Source organism: Panthera uncia (genome assembly GCF_023721935.1).
Source record: "Panthera uncia isolate 11264 chromosome D3 unlocalized genomic scaffold, Puncia_PCG_1.0 HiC_scaffold_8, whole genome shotgun sequence".
In the NCBI taxonomy this organism is placed as follows: Eukaryota; Metazoa; Chordata; class Mammalia; order Carnivora; family Felidae; genus Panthera; species Panthera uncia.
Genome location: NW_026057586.1, coordinates 76,871,665 through 76,889,383, shown reverse-complemented (window position 1 = coordinate 76,889,383; position 17,719 = coordinate 76,871,665). Strand labels below are relative to the sequence as shown.

The 17,719-nt window shown below is 34.7% G+C and overlaps 1 protein-coding gene across 3 annotated transcripts in view; it reads right to left on the bottom strand.

Annotated features, from left to right (window-relative positions):
* Positions 1–17,719, bottom strand: part of TAOK3 (TAO kinase 3) — a 186,541-nt gene that overhangs the window by 72,045 nt on the left and 96,777 nt on the right. For all 3 annotated transcript variants that reach the window (XM_049619876.1, XM_049619878.1, XM_049619877.1), the window contains exons 4-9: positions 12,363–12,434; positions 11,879–11,980; positions 8,527–8,572; positions 7,229–7,325; positions 4,282–4,395; positions 2,104–2,195 (exon numbers count right to left, since the gene is read on the bottom strand). In XM_049619876.1, coding sequence (XP_049475833.1) covers positions 2,104–2,195; positions 4,282–4,395; positions 7,229–7,325; positions 8,527–8,572; positions 11,879–11,980; positions 12,363–12,434 — 523 coding nt within the window. The remainder of the gene's footprint in view (positions 1–2,103; positions 2,196–4,281; positions 4,396–7,228; positions 7,326–8,526; positions 8,573–11,878; positions 11,981–12,362; positions 12,435–17,719) is intronic.

Here is a 17,719-nt window from a genome sequence, read left to right as displayed (position 1 = left end):
ACTTTCTTACACCATTCACAAAAATTAGCTCAAAATGGTTAAAGGACTTGAATGTGAGACAGGAAACCATCAAAACCCTAGAGGAGAAAACAGGAAGAGACTTCTCTGACCTCAGCCACAGCAATTTCTTACTTGACACATCCCCAAAGGCAAGGGAATTAAAAGCAAAAATGAATTATTGGGACCTCATGAAGATAAAAAACTTTTGCACAGCAAAGGAAACAATCAACAAAACTAAAAGGCAACCAACGGAATGGGAAAAGATATTTGCAAATGATATATCAGACAAAGGGCTAGTATCCAAAATCTATAAAGAGCTCACCCAACTCCACACCCGAAAAACACATAATCCAGTGAAGAAATGGGCGGAAAACATGAATAGACACTTCTCTAAAGAAGACATCCGGATGGCCAACAGGCACATGAAAAGATGCTCAATGTCACTCCTCATCAGGGAAATACAAATTAAAACCACACTCAGATATCACCTCACGCCAGTCCGAGTGGCCAAAATGAACAAATCAGGATACTACAGATGCTGGAGAGGATGTGGAGAAACGGGAACCCTCTTGCACTGTTGGTGGGAATGCAAACTGGTGCAGCCACTCTGGAAAACAGTGTGGAGGTTCCTCAAAAGATTAAAAATAGACCTACCCTATGACCCAGCAGTAGCACTGCTAGGAATTTACCCAAGGGATACAGGAGTACTGATGCATAGGGGCACTTGTACCCCAATGTTTATAGCAGCACTCTCAACAATAGCCAAATTGTGGAAAAAGCCTAAATGTCCATCAACTGATGAATGGATAACGAAACTGTGGTTTATATACACAATGGAGTACTACGTGGCAATGAGAAAGAATGAAATATGGCCCTTTGTAGCAACGTGGATGGAACTGGAGAATGTGATGCTAAGTGAAATAAGCCATACAGAGAAAGACAGATACGGTATGTTTTCACTCTTATGTGGATCCTGAGAAACTTAACAGAAACCCATGGGGGAGGGGAAGGAAAAAAAAAGAAAAAAAAGAGGTTAGAGTGGGAGAGAGAGAGCCAAAGCATAAGAGACACTTAAAAACTGAGAACAAACTTGAGGGTTGATGGGGGATGGGAGGGAGGGAAGGGTAGGTGATGGGCATTGAAGAGGGCATCTTTTGGGATGAGCACTGGGTGTTGTATGGAAACTAATGTCACAATAAATTTCATACAATAAAAAAAATAAAAAATAAATAAATAAATTTGCCAGTATACCTTTGGATAAGGGTGACTTTAAGATACACTAAAGTTCAAAATACACAATCAGAAAAATAAGAATCTGTGGCATGTTAGACAATTTTAGATAAATGGATAAATGCAACAATGTTTGGGGAACGACTTTAAAGCCGAGGGCATCTGAGTTTCTAACTTCTATCTAACATGAAGTCTCTGAGGTTGCTCTTTAAATGGGTCAAATATAGATTTTATAGTCAGATCTTTGATAAGCCTGCTATTACTTTTTCAGATTTCCTCTTTACAAGTTGGACTGTAAATTACTACTGGGAAGGAGGACATAAATTATCATTCATGATATGGAGAATGGATATTTTTCAAATATTAACACTTATTACTATTGTATATTCCCACATTTGTTACTTGCTATGTATGCTCAAACTCTTTTATTTATTTGTTTATTTATTTATGTATTTATTTTTTAATTAAAATTTTTTGAGGTTTATCTTTGAAAGAGAGACAGAGCATGAGTGCGAGAGGGGCAGAAAGAGAGGGAGACACAGAATTCAAAGCAGGCTCCAAGCTCTGAGCTGTCAGCACAGAGCCAGGACTCGAATTCATGAACCGCAAGATCATGACCTGAACCAAAGTTGGTTAACCAACTGAGCCACCCAGGCATCCCTCAAACTCTTTTAAGTTAGTAATAAAATGTAGCAGAGAGAGAAAGCAATCTTCTGATGTTATACAAAAGCATAGGAAAAAATATAACAATTCACAGTGCCTGGCCCACATATAACAGTAGCCTATTAAATTATACATAGATGGATGAATGAATTCATAATCATAATCAGGAGTGTTTCTCAAAAGTATAATACAAACAACTCTTTTACTCACCCAATTCAATACAGGTGATTCCAAGTGACCAAATATCAACTTTCCCATCATACTGTCCTTCGTCCATAGCTAAGATCACCTCTGGAGCCATCCTGCCAATTGCAATGTGCAAAATTCATATTGCAAATTAAAAACAAAATTCGTCTAATAAAGTGAAACAGCTGTTTGAGCATATTCTAAAGTTTTATCTGATAAGGATATTATTTCCTTACACAAATCATTGGGAAAAATGCTGTTCAAAATATAGCCAATATCCTCAATGATTTACGTGAAACACATTATTTTTAAAAAATCCTGGTTCCACCATTAACTATCATTTTATCTCAGCAAAATTACATAACCTTCCTGTATATCACTTTTTCCATCTGTAATGTGGAGAGAATTCTAGTAGCTACCTCAGAAAGATTTGTAAAGGATTAATATGTATGAAACACTAAAAGAAATAACTATAGACAACAGGAAAAATACTTATGGAGCTATTTAAAACAATATAATCAGCTATTTCAAAGATACTACAATGTAGAAAATAAACAAACAGGCTATGGTAATGGATACTGTTTGTCCATAATGGATTTTCATAGGAGGGGAGGGGCCTTATCAGTTTAATATGCTTTGTTTTCTGTTAGTGTAAGTGGCTGCTTAGTAAATGCTACTTGATGATCATTGACAGAAAAAAAATTCAAATAGTAGCTAACTTTTTTTAGTAGGTAAGTAATTATCCAGGGATATAAGTCATTCTCCAAGGTACAATGAAATTCCAATGTATCTGTGTAAGGAAGAAAAGGAATCTTGAATAGATAGGGGTGAAATTTTAAGTCAGAATGACAAGTTAGGTAAAGTTTCAGGAAACTTAACAAAGTTCTTTAGAGATGTTGGATAGAAATGGGCAGAAGACATGTCTTCTTTCCAAAGACCTTTCTTTGGCTAATAGATGGCTAACAGACACCATGAAAAGATGCTCAACATCACTCATCATCAACATCATTCATCATCAGATCAAACCTACAATGAGATACCACCTCACATCTGTCAGAATGGCTAACGTTAACACCTCAGGAAATAACAGATGTTGGTGAGGATGCAGAGAAAGGGGAACACTTTGGCACTGTTGGTGGGAATGCAAACTGGTGCAGCCACTCTGCAACACAGTATGGAGGCTCCTCAAAAAACTAAAAATAGAACTACCCTATGACCCAGCAACCGCACTATTAGGTATTTATCCAAAGGATACAAAAATGCTGATTCAAAGGGGTACATGCACCCCAGTGTTTATACCAGCACTATCAACGGCCAAATTATGGAAAGAGCCCAAATGTCCATGAATGGATAAAGAAGATATGGTGTATATATATATATATATATATACACAATGGAATATTACTTGGGGATTAAAAAGAATGAAATCTTGCCATCTGCAGCAACATGGATGGAACTACAGGGTATTAGGCCAAGCGAAATAAGTCAGTCAGGGAAAGACAAATATCACATGACTTCACTCATGTGGAATTTAAGAAACAAAACAGATCAACATCGGGGAAGAGAAGGAAAAATAAGATAAAAAGAGAGAGAGAGACAAATCATAACAGATTCTTAAATACAGAGAACAAACTGAGGGTTGCTGGAGGGGAGGAGAGTGGGGGGATGGGCTAAATATGATGGGCATTAAGGAGGGCACTTGCTGGGATGAATCACTGGGTTCTACTCCTGAAACCGATACTACACCATATGTTAGCTAACTTGAATTTAAATAAATTAATTTAAAACAAAACAAAAACAAGAACCTGGATTTCTTTCATTAGAAAGTAATATTTCTACTTATTGGCTAGTTAGAGGTTAAAGAGAATACCTTATCCTTGTCTAGACATTCTGCCTCAAGAGAAAAGTTCAAAAGAAACTTAAATGAAATCTAAAACCTGAGCTTGGTCAATGAGTTGATAATCCTGCTCGGTTTACACCCAGTGACATCAACCTTATTTGAACAAGTTAAAGTCACTGGAAATTTTATACTAAGAGTGTTTCTTTTTTTGCTAGTGAGTTTTCTATCCTTCTTTAATGAAATCTTATTTGGGGCACATGGTGAGACATTGTCAAAAAACCAAACCAAAACAAACCAGTGCTATGAGTCCATCTTGTTCATGTATGCACGTTTTAAAATTCTAGTTTTAAAATTCTACATACCAGTAAGGTGTGCCCACAAAGGAGTTGGCAGGAGAGGCCATTGAGGCAGATCCAAAATCAGCTAGTTTCACCTGACCTGGCTCTGTTAGAAGAATATTTCCAGCTTTAATATCCCTATAGGAAAAAATAAGAGGGTTAGAAAATTACTTTTCAACTCTGATTATGGAATACATCAGAGCATGCAATTAACAAGACAAAAAGTTTATTTAAAAAAAGCTTGCTCAGATTGCCAGAAGGGGATTTAGTAATTATTGCATGTTATAAGGGGGCCCAGATTCCTGGGTATACTTACAGGTAGGTCATAGTAATTACTAAAAGGTAGAGCTTTCTTTAGAGGGAGGGAATGCAAAGAGAAAAGGCAGACATGGCAGACAAGGAAATCCATTCAATTACTACACTCAAAAAAGCATATTCTCAGATGCTGATCCAGTCGTCAACGGTATTCCTTATGCTGGGAAAATTGGCACCATTTGTAACTGCCTTTTTTTTTTTTTTTTTTTCCAAATTACATAAGGTTTTTAGAGTCTAAACAAACCTTCAATAACTCTTTAATCTACCTACCAATAAACCTCAACTACACACATACCTTTTCTTTCTTGCCTGTGACCCTTTCTCTCTGCCTTAATTGTAACTGCAACTCTAAGGCATTTGAGGGTACATGTTATATAGAAGGTGTTATTTTAAAAATAACACTGTACAGTAAAAAGAAGACCCTGAAAGATCAAAACAAACAAGGATTAGGGATTAGGAAATTGCATTTCTATTGTATTATGACAAAGAATCGCAAGTGGTTATTACTAAATCTATTAGATATTTTACGCAGCAAAAAGCTTTTGAAATATGATTTAAAAAATTCATTGTTTAGGATGATAATTTAGAATGAAAACATGTGGATGTACTCTCTATTCTCTTCCAAAAAAAAGCATGAGGTGTAATGACTATTAGGAACCAAGAGTTATAAATCAATGGGCCGTGGAAAGACAAAGCAGAGAGAATGAGGAAAACTTATGTCAAGGTGAAAATGATAAGGTTCAAATGTTTGAAAACAATGTCTCCAAAAATCTTCTCTCGAAAATTCAGTTTCTTTACTCACGATGACATTAGACGTTGGCAGAGAAAACTAAAAAAACATTATTTCTCTAACAGCAGAAAAATATCTTTTCTCTATTACTTTCAGTTAGAACACTGACTTGTCTTTTAAAGTTTATTTATTTTTGAGAGATAGAGACAGAGCATGAGGGGAGGGGCAGAGAGAGAGGGAGACACAGAATCTGAAGCAGGCTCCAGGCTCTACGCTGTCAGCACAGAGCCTGACACAGGGCTCGAACTCAAGAACTATAAGATCATGACCTGAGCCGACGTTGGAGGCTCTTAACCGACTGGACCACACAGGTGCTCCTGACTTGTCTTTAAATCAAAATAATAAAAAAATCTGAGACATGGTATTTAAACAGGAAGCATATTTTAAAGGGCTTTTTTGTTTTTTCAACTTCTTTTATATATTAAAGAAGAAAAAGTATAATATAAAATAAGACATTAAATTAATGTGCAGATTTTGATAACACAGGCACAAAAAAAAAAAAAAATGAACCATGGCTTTAAATGGGAACCGGCAAAATCACATATAGACAAGTTGGCATTCGGTAATGACATTTTGGTACCAAAGATATATATTAAAAACATTTTTTTTGGTCAAATCCATGGATGTGATGGCTAAATCTATTTCACCAATATTTTTTAGGTGTGGTTAAGCTCATTCTTTGCTTCTAAAAATAAGCCAACTTCATAGCAGGGATTTTGGTCTGCCTATGTTGAGGAAGTTCTGCTTTTGTGGTACCAGTAACTGGTAACGGCTACTCTAGGGTGATTAAAACAGGCAAAAGGGGAACCTATGATGTAATAGTCTCATTTCTTCCTAGTAAATGGCAAAGTGTTTTCTTTTGCTTTTGAGCCATCTGAGATTCTTTACACCTACCTCATATTCCACTACTTCTTCCACTTTTCATTAAAGTAACTGTACTAGAAATTCTTTACTGAGAGAAGGAAAGATTAAGAACAACATCTTTAGTTAGGAGAAGTTAGTGGCAGGAAGTACAATGGAGGGAGGACAGTGGGGTTGTGGTAGAGAAAATACAAGGTAGAGGAAAGCCTTGGATTAAGAGTTAGGAAATCTGAGCTTCAATCTTTATTGTATAAAACCTGTGAAACTATGGGCAGTTATTTAAATCTCTCAGAGTTACAGTTTCTGCCAAGGTAAAGACTATAATATCTTCCTACATATCTATATGGAGTATCGAAATCCACAATATTTTAAAGTGATGAAACAGCACATAATTATTTAAGATTGACTTGTTAATTTGCAATAGGAAAAGGAGAAGGAAGGGCCCCTGGGTGGCTCATTAGGTTAATCGTCTGAGTCTTGGTTTTGGCTCAGGTCATGATCTTACAGTTTGTGAGTTTGAGTCCTGCCCTGGGGCACTGGGAGTGAAGAGGCTGCTTAGGATTCATATTCTCTCTCTCTCTCTCTCTCTCTCTCTCTCCCCCCTCTTCTCTGCCCCTCCCCCACTCTCTCTTAAAATATAAATAAAGGAAGGGAGGAAGGGAGGAAGGAAGGAGGGAAACAAACTCAGGTAGGAAATAAATATATGCAAGGAAGGCTAATTTTTTTTCTTGGCATAGTATCAAACAATTGCTGTGCCCTTCCTCAAATTTTCCCCCAACATCCTGCCTGGAGAACAGTTAATTATAGAACAGAGGTGAGGCAAGTCTTTGGGTAAACCTGGGAGAGACCCAGAGATAGAAGCTAAATTCTGGCAACTTCTCACATCCAGAAGCAGCAGCAATCTCTTTGCTTCCTATAAACCCACAGACACCCTACAAAGTAGAGCATGCGCTCATTTTCAAGATTCCCTGAATAGGCAGTCCTGTAACTGGTCTCCAATCTTACCTATGAATCAGTGCATGAGAATGCAGGTAGGCCAGCCCCTGCAAGGCACCATGAGTAATGGCAGCGATTTCCACTTCTTGAAGTGGTTTCTTATGAACTGAGGAAGGAAAGAAAAATTTAGAAGCAGTAATGAGTTTCATTCTTCTTAGTATCTTGTACTCTCAAATGACAATTTAGGAACACATTCACCTAAATATACGGTATATATATTCCCTATAGAACTGCAGTAAGTAATTGGATAACAGGAAACCCAAGTACAAAAACAAACAAATGAACTGCTTAAAATAAAATAAAAAGAAGACTAATAGTCATCGTAATGAATTGTTAATTGATGTGTCAGTTGCAAGTCAAAGCCACCACTGATTCCAACTGGCCAGGCCCAAATTTACCAGTCCTTTCTGACATGTTAAATGCCTGGAGTGTTTTAGGTTGTATTATTCTCCTCTCCACAGAGCTTCTATAATTACCTCTTCTAACTACAGGTTTTCATTATTTGTGAAAGCAGCTAATAAGCAATTTCTATTCGGAGATCAAGGATGATATAAGAATAAAGTTTTTTTTTAATGTAAATTTTTAACACAGTCTCTGTGTTACAATAGCATTTGCAGAAGAGAACTAAGCCAAGATATTTGAAAGAGTTAAATATCAGTGTAATTTGATACCATTTACCTCTCTTTCATACACACATATGAATTTGATGCTTTTGGCTACATTTATTACATCACACGAGCTGAACATTTTAGTAAGTACCTGCCCTGGATGGGCCATGAACTAAAGAGTAGGAGGTCGCTAATCATTACTGAGATACTTTGAGCTACTGTGGAGATAAAGTTTGCACAGCTTATCCACACAATCCTTAAGTCTAAGTCATCCATCCATTTGCTTTGCCCAAACTGCACTTCTTTTTAAGTTTATTTATTTATTTTGAGAGCAAGCAAGAGAGAGAATGAGCAGGGGAGGGGGGGGAGAGAGAGGGAGGAAGGAAAGAACAGAGTGGGAGAGAGAGAGAGAGAGAGAGAATGAATGAGAGAATGAATGAATGAATGAATGAATGGATGAATATATCCCAAACAGGCTCCAAGGCTCCACTCTTTCAGCACAAAGTGCAATGCAGGGCTCAATCCCATTAACCCAGAGATCATGACCTGAGCAGAAATCAAGAGTTGGCTGCTTGACTGAGCCACCCAGGCAACCCCAAACTGTAGTCTGGCAACCCCAAACTACTTCTTTAATATAGGAGTAGATAATATTCTTGTCAAGGCAAAACAGAAAGGAGGGGATAATGCTTTTATTCTTACCTTCTAACAAATCAGAGGCTGAGCCTAAGCAATATTCCATCACCAACTGTAATAGATTAAAATAATAACCAGAATAATCACAGTTAATAAGAAACTGCTAAAACCAACCAAGTGACCATGAAACTAAGACTACTAGAAGAATAAGTATTCTGACCTAATTGAACCTGGATTAAATTTTGGTCATCCGACACTAACTTATTTTTATAACTTTTACCACATAGTTTTGTTATTTCCTCCTTTGAACTGCAATGTTCTAACACTATAAGTGTACTGGACATGAAATGGTCAAGCTAAGATTGCCACTTATTTACTAGTTTCCAAACTACCTTGTTGCAAAATGTTTTAAGGTAGCTAGGTTGCAGTATAAGTTAAATTTTGTAACTCGGGGAAAGTGGCAACCAAATATATGAGCCCATATAACCTATGCTGGGAAATACTAATTGAATAGAATAAACCAGTAAGTAGTAAATTTCTTATTTTCACATTTAAAACAGTTCTAAACAAGAAAATATTGCTTAGAACTCAATCTAAAGACATAGCCTGCTATGTATCGTTACCTTATCTTGCAAGTCTGACATGGAATATTTAAATTTTTATCTTAAAACATTTCTTTTTTAAAAAAGCTTTTTATTGTTTATTTTTGAAAGAGACTGAGAGTGAGCAGGCAAGGGGCAGAGAGAGAAGGAGATATAGAATCCGAAGCAGGCGCCAAGCTGCAAACTGTCAGCACAGAGCCTGATGCGAATTCACGAACTGTGAGATCATGACCTGAGCCGAAGTCAGATGCTTCACCAACTGAGCCACCCAGGCGCCCCCTCACTTAAAACATTTCTGGAACAATATTATTAAAATACTATTGATACTTTTTGGGTTTGCAATCTTGGGAGGTTTTTTAAAAGCAAAAAGGAGAAAATTCTTTTATTCTCATCTTAGATTTTTTTTTTATGTGTCCCAGACTACTGATTTATAAACAAGATCAGACCTATGAGTGCTCAGTGACCAATCTCTACACATGTGCACGTGCACACACACACTCCTACAAATTATTTTCTTATTCTCAAAAACACCATATTTTCTTCTTGAAATACAAATTTCCTATCATCAACTACACATAAGCAATATTAACATATTAGCTCTTTTCATTTAAAAAATTAAGGTAAAAACATAATCATGTATTATGTACTTTGTACATAATTTAGAAGAATAAGAGATAAAATTATATACTACATGATATGTAATGTTATAATCATAATATATATTATTACAGTATATAATAATCATATATTACATATGATTAATATATTGGTATTCTTCTGTATAATTCCAGTAATTCCAGGTACATAATACATATCATACATATTACATATTATTATGTATAATAGTTATATGTTTATATCTAAAATATTAAATTTTTATATACCTATATGTAATTAAATATATAACTATACATAATAGGTTAACATTATTCCATTACAGAATAATTTAAAACAATATGAGAAATGTAGGAGTTTAAAGTTTTGACATATTATAGTTTTCTGCTTGACATTAAAATAAGCAGAATCAGAAATATTAATTTTATTTATTTTTTAAAGAAGTATAGTTGATGTACAATATTGTATTGGTTTCAGGTATACTTCACAGTGATTCAACAATTATATACATTATGAAATGCTCACCACCCTAAATGTAGTTACTATTTGTCACCATATGAAGTTACTATAATATTATGGACTATATTGCCTATGCTGTACTTTTTATCACCATTATTTTATAACTGGAAGTTCGTACTTCTTTTTTTTTTTTTTAAATGTTTATTTTTATTTCTGAGAGAGAGAGTGTGTGTGAGTGGGGAGGGGCAGAGAGAGAGAGGGAGACACAGAATCTGAAGCAGGCTCCAGGCTCTGAGCCGTCAGCACAGAGCCCGACGCGGGTCTCGAACTCACGAGCTGTGAGATTGTGACCTGAGCCGAAGTCGAGCTGACTGAGCTTCTGTTTCTTAAACTAAGTATATTAGTATGCATATATAACTTCCTTTAACTAAGTGTGTAGAATATTAACATAGAACTTTAAAACCAAATGGAGAGAAAATGTTTACAGTTATATTGTTTAAAATTATATGTTAACTCTATATTTTTGTCACGTACATTCTTCTCCCTACTGTTCGGTCACACAAGGACATCTGAACTGTGGCTGGTTGTTTGCTCCTGACATTAAACAGCTCCAGTTGCTCTACTTTTAAGTGATTAGGTCTGCTTTCTAACTTCCTTATTTCTTCCTTCTGGTCACATTAGTCTTGTGGCTGTTTGTAGGCATGTCTCCAGCAGTTTAGTTCCTATGAGCTCCTTCTATTTAGCCTATCAAATCCACTGTGGACAGAGACTAGTTAACCAAGCTTACTAGCACTCTATGTAATCTCAGAGTAAATAGGCTTTAAATAAGAGCTCAGAGGATTTTCTGAAGACTCGAAACACATGAGATTTACCACTTAATTTTGTAACATTTATTCTGCATGTTTAAAATCCCTTTCTTGACTCCTTCAAGATGGTGGAGATTGCCAGAGAACTGATTTCCATATAATGAGATACTCCTCTGACTAATTTCTTCTGCTCAGAACAGAAGCAATGGCTCTAGATATCTTAAAAGCTTCTTGAAAAGAAATGTTTAAGTATTTTGTTGGATAGTCAATCTAGGAACAAAAATTCCATTCCCTAACTGGAGAGCACGTATAGGAAAGCACTTATGCATGGTAACTTCTTAACAAATGAATCTCAGTAAATGTTAGGTTGGACTTTAAACTGGAAGATGCAGTTTGCTAAAGCACAAAGTGTAGCTTCTTAATGGACTCAACAGTGCCTAAGGTGTTAACCTAAAAACAGAAGTGCGATCGTGTAAAAATATACTCAAAAGACAGAGTGGAACAAAAGACTTATTTCATTTTACTCATATGCTAGGCCATGTTTGAAAATACTTAGACAGTGATGGTAACACCAAGCACGATTCCAAATTTTGGGGGAATTGGAGTAGGGGGGTGAGAAATAACGAAGATAAAAATTCTAGGATGAGAATAAAAGGCTCTTTTACTTTTGCAAATAAACCATTATAAGAGGATATTAAAATTTCACTGTTTTTGATTATTTATAGAATAAAATTTCCCATAGGCTAGGCATCATATTGATCTTATAGAATGTATATACCACATGGTACACTCTGAGGTATTAACACATGTTGAATACTGATAACAAAAGTCAATGGGACAAAAATGAGACTGACAATTTTACAGATCAAAGAGATAATGGAAAAAATAGAAAAAAAATTTTAACAGGAAATAAATAATACAGGTCCTCTGACTTACCCAAGCAGTGTGTTCTTTCAAGTAACAACCTTTATACTCAATGGTATTAGGATGCTTTAATTGTTGTAAAAATTTGACTTCCTTAAGAATATCTTGCCATTTCTATTGAAGTAATAAAGCAAATGATACAATTTTTAGACTGAAAATAGTATTTTATTAGCAACTATACATATATAATATTCTTTTTGTTATTTTAAATGCACAAAGTAAATGTTTAATAAATGAAGACGCTGTTTAAACTTGTGTTATTTTAGTACCTGTAAATAGAAATCTATTAGCAAATATAATAAATCTATTATACTAACTTATGTTCTATTCCACAAATTAGTTGACTGAGTTAGAATATTAAGAGTATTTATTATATGCTCTACAAAAAGGAATAAAAAAGATATGATAAAGTAACGTTTAAAGAACTTTGTTTCTACTGTCAATTTCATACTAACTAGATTATGTCAGTTTAGGTACACAACTGTCTTTAACATACCTCATTTGTCTGCTTCCCACTATAGGACATTTTCTTAACTGCCACCACCTCATTGGTGTGAGCATTTGTGGCCTGTGTTGAGAGTAGAAGAAAAAAAAAAATAAAAAGAATGAATGATGTTTCAGCCACTTTAACATTTGATTAACTTCATTATCACAATTTAAAGACGCTGTAACTTTTAGGCTAGAGAGACACTTCCACCCCACCGTAAGGTACAACTTTTTTTCATCCTTATCTATATACATGCAAATACTATAACATATAAAAGGATTAGGGTTTAACAAAATATATCCAATCAAACAAAAACAAGGCAAATTTCCAAAACGTCCACACTGGCTTCACCATGTGAAACATTCATCAATGGACAATCAATTAAATAAATGTGGTAGGATCATATAATAAGGTAAACATTAAAAGAATGAGGTAGTCTATATAAATATAGAGTAAAATGGAAAGATGTAAAAAACACAATGACAAAAAACAAGCTGTATACTATCTTACTTTTGCCAAAGAGTAATAATGTGATGTATGTGAAGAAAAAATATGAAAGAATTTATACCAGAATATATATCAGTGATAATCCCTGGAGGAGTGCTGTCTGATAGAACTTTCTGTCATGATGGAAATGTTTTATATCTACATTGTATAGGATAGCATGTGAAATGTGGCTAGAGTGACTGAGGAAATGAAGTTTAAATTTTAATTAATTTAAATCTAAATAGTCTACTACATTGAACAATGCAGAAGATAAATCTTAAAAGGGACTTTCACTTCCAAAGGCACTTATATTTTATAATGAGAACGTATTACGTATATACATATATATGTGTGTGTGTATTCATCTACAAAGATTGCCTTGGCTCATGATATCTCTATTTATCTTTTCTACACCCAAAATACAATAGTTCACTGAAAGCACACATGAAAATAACAGGTCAAGTAATAGTCTTCCTCCTACTTAAGAGATTTAAAATAAATAATTTCCTTAAAATTTTCAGAAAAATAAATGTCAGACATTCAAAGATTATCTAATTTTGGCTTTCTTTTAATAACAGGGCTCTATATCAGTGACACACTCCTGATATAAGTGAGCTATTTTGGTGCTATGATATTATTATTGTAAACCAATAAAGCTATAGTGGTGTTTCTGAGGTAAGAGATTAGAAATTCACTCCCTGATAAAATCAGGTCATCAATTTTAGAGAAAAATGCATAATCAGTTTCTTAAATACACTTAAAGAAGCTCCTCAAATAAAACTGAATTTCTAATTAAAAAAATTTTAAATTAAAAAATAAACAATAACTTATTTATGTAAAAAGAATTCAACCCCAGAGTCTTACTGAATGACAAACTGCTGACAAAATGAACACTTACTGAAAAAAAAAATTTTTTTTATAAGCTCTAAAGGTAAAAGTACCTATTATAAAAACAAGGTGTCTACTAGTTAGAGTTTTCAAATCAGCAGGCCTCTACAAAGGCATTTTTTTTTAGATATTTTGTTCATTTATAAGGTACAGACGGACTTTTGTTGAAAACAAAATCTCTCACATTTTGCTGGCTTTTAAAATTTAACACTAAGACAGTGCTTATATGACAGCAACAAAGAAAAGTTGATGCGAATTCAGTATTTCAATAAAGGTTAGAGTGATTGTATCTGAAAAGCGGATATTTTGGGGATGAATCTATCTACTGTGCAGCTTAAGCAGCCTGGGAAAGGCTTAAGAAATGCTTAAGCAATGAGTAATTTTAACTTGCAGGGTTTTTTTTTTTTTTTTAAACCAAATCTTTAACCTTTATAAAAAGAAAAAAAGAAGGACAAATATGGAATCAGATGGTATTATCTAACTGCTTATTAAGCTTATTTATAATCAATGCTTATTTGGAACCAGAGACTTTTGAAAAAAGAATCTCTCTAGAATAAAAATACATTTCTTTACATTTACAGAGTAATCATTACTTAGAACTTTGTAAGTATACTTGCTTACACAATCTGTCTACTGGAGCACAGACTTGAAAATTGAAAAACATTTCCATGTTGATTTTTCTTAGATGTGAAATTTATTTTTCAAGTTTTTATTTAAACTCCAGTTAAACATACAGTGTAATATTACTTTCAGATGTACAATTTAATGATTCCACAATTCCATACATCACCCAGTGCTCACCAAAACAAGTGCACTCCTTAATCCCCATCACCTATTTCCCCCACCATCTGACTCCCTTCCCCTCTGGAAACCATCCGTTTGTTCTCTATTGTTAAGAGTCTGTTTAGATGTGAAGTTTTTAATGCAATTTTATACTGGTTAAAATTCACAAATGAAACTTCAAGGAAAAATCAATGTTTTAGTACACAGAAAGGAAACTATCAGTGGGGTCTCAGCTTTCCAGTACTTCATATAATATTATGAATGACTACCACTTCTACACATCTCAAGTGTTACTCTTTCTAAAAAAATTTTTACTGTCTGTTTATTTATTTATTTATTTATTTATTTATTTATTTGAGAGAGAGAGAGAGAGAGAGAGAGAGAGAGAGAGAGAGAATGAATCCCAAGCAGGCTCTGCGCTCTGAGTGCAGAGCCCGATTCGGGGCTCCATCCCATGAACTGTGAGATCATGACCTGAGCTGAAATTAAGAATTAGATGTTTAGCTAACTCAGCCATCCAGGTGTCCCCTTTTTAAAAAATTTATTTCAAGTGTTATTCTTAAAACTTAGTATTCATATTTAACACTTCCAATAGTCTTAATGATCTCAGGGAGTTTAAGCAAGATCATTGATTCAAAAAATATTTAGAGTACTGTTTCTGATATTTTCTTAACCATTTCCAGCTACAATTAGATTACTGTCCACTTGTTGCTAATTTATAGAGAAACATAAGCATTAAAAATAAGTTTTTCTTTTTGCCTTAGTTATTAAGTCTCAACTAAAACTGAAAGGTAATAAGTATACCCAGAAGAACAGAACTTAATCATCAGCTTTAGGTGGATTATAGAAGATATGTTAAGTTCAACAAGGCAACAGTGGAAACGTAGAAGCTTCGTAGTTGTGTTTAAGTGAATACAAAAATAATCATGCCCAGCCTGTTTCTATTTTCCTTTAATATAGAATTTCTTACTGTCTGATGTGTTAATACTGCTAATTTCTGCATTACTTATGTAAATCCAAACACACAGATATTTTACCAAGTTAATAGCTTCCATTTTTTTTCTGAAAATATTCTCAGTTGATTGATTCTATGAGAGCTGTGCCAGCTTACAATTCACTTTAAACATATTTCTTGACAACATTCTGTGTAAAAGCTGTAAACTACAAAAAGTCTAACACAATTATAGTGTTTAGGTATAAAAATGTTGGTTGCTGGAATCTGATCTTAATGGCTTGCTAGCATGGCTAGGATTCATGATAAGTACTAATTAGCAGTACCAACTTCTCTGAGTTCTTTATGATTCATTTGTTCATTCAACAAATACTTAATAGGCATTCAAAAATTGTCAGGTATGGGGCTAAGAAGTGAGTAAATATGCCCAGTACCTATCTCTTGTATAGTAGCATAGATAGCAATGAAAATATCATAACAAACAAATGTAAAATTGCAACTGTGACGGTTGCTAGGAAGAAGGGTATGTGTTACTCTGAGAAACAAAAATGGGAGGATGTGACTCCGGCAGGTCAGGCAAGGCTTCCCTGAGGAAATGAGGTTTCAGCTGAGAGCTAAAAGAGGAACAGGAGTTAAGAAGGAGAAGGGGAAGGGGAAACATTTCGGAGAGAACACTTTATGCGAAGATCCTATGACAATGGTCAAAAGAAAGCTATTATGTTATAGCGAGGGCAATGAGAATGAGTGGGAATATGTCTCAAGTACAGACAGGGACCACATCATGGAAGACCTTGAAGGCTGGCTACAGTAAGGGTTCTGATCTCAATCTAAGAACAGAGAGCCCCTGGAGGCTTTACAGAAAAAGATGATGTGATCAGACTCACTTCTTTTTCCCCTAAGCTCACTATAGTGTGGACAGCAGCCTAAACAGAGACCAGAATGGATGCACAGAGATGGGCTGAGATGCTACTGCAATTGCCCAAAGAAGAGATGATGGTCTTCTTGGTCATCACGGTATGAGTGACAAGAGGAAGAATCTATTAACAGTGAGGGAGGAACTACACATAAACATTATTGTGGCCAGTGAGAAATCTGTTTTTTTAAGGTGTTACCACATGACCATTATAGATAAAAAATTAAAGTTTTTCTAAGTTTTACAGTAAAGTGTAAGTTAATTCTTCTTTAATCTGTTTTTTAGTGCCTTACGGGTATATATGGGCCTGTACTACTCACTTTTGTATACAGGCAATACAATATACGATATAGTTAATGATTACATTTTCAAAACCACCCAAATATCTTTATTATTTCTCCCATCTATCATATCAACAAATAACATATATTTAGTGCCTACTGTAAACGGGCATTGGCTAGCCTTTAGAGTTGTAAAGAAATAGTAGAAACAGTCCTCATTTTCAAAATGCATATACTCTGGCTAAAGAGACAGGCCTTAGCTCAAACAGCAAATGAATGAGTAGGTCTTCTGTGGCCTATTATAAAGTAGGTCCCTAGTCCAAAGCTTTGCTAGTAAGTTTCAAAACATGCTTGGCTTATTGTAGTCATTCTAAAGGAGAACTTTGAGAGGGGTTTAGCTGCTTTTTAAAATATGAATCAAATAGAGATTGGAACTACCTTCTGACTCTGGCCAAGAGAGACTCTGAGAGGATGAAGGAGTTATAAATAGAAGGAAAGTAAGAAAAGGTGGCTGAGGAAAGTGTCTTGGAGCAGAATAAATAGGCCACCAATAAACATATACAGAAGGTTTCCACGTTTAAACAGTTCAAAACCAGGCAAAACCAAATTATATTGTGGGTTACATATAAAGAAAAACTAGAGGGGTGCCTGGGTGGCTCAGTTGGTTAAGCGTCCAACTCCTGGTATCAGCTCAGGTCTTGATCTCAGGATCATGAGTTCAAGCCCCGCACTGGGCTCCACCCTGGGTGTGAAGCCTGCTTTAAAAAAAAAAAAAAAAAAAAAAAAAAAAAAAAAAAAAAAAAAAAAAAAGATAAACTAGAAAATAATCACCATAAAATTCAAAATAGTGGACTCCCCTAATATGAGTGGGGCCTTCAGAGTGATGGAAATATTCTATTTCTTGGTGTTTATAAAACACCAAGACTGACTGGTGTTTATATAAGGATTTACCTTTTAATTACTCTTTAAATTGTATATTAAGATATATGGGTATGTATTTATGCACACTTCTGTATGTATATTTGTAATTTAAAAGTCCTTTTTTAAAAAAAAAAAAAAAGCA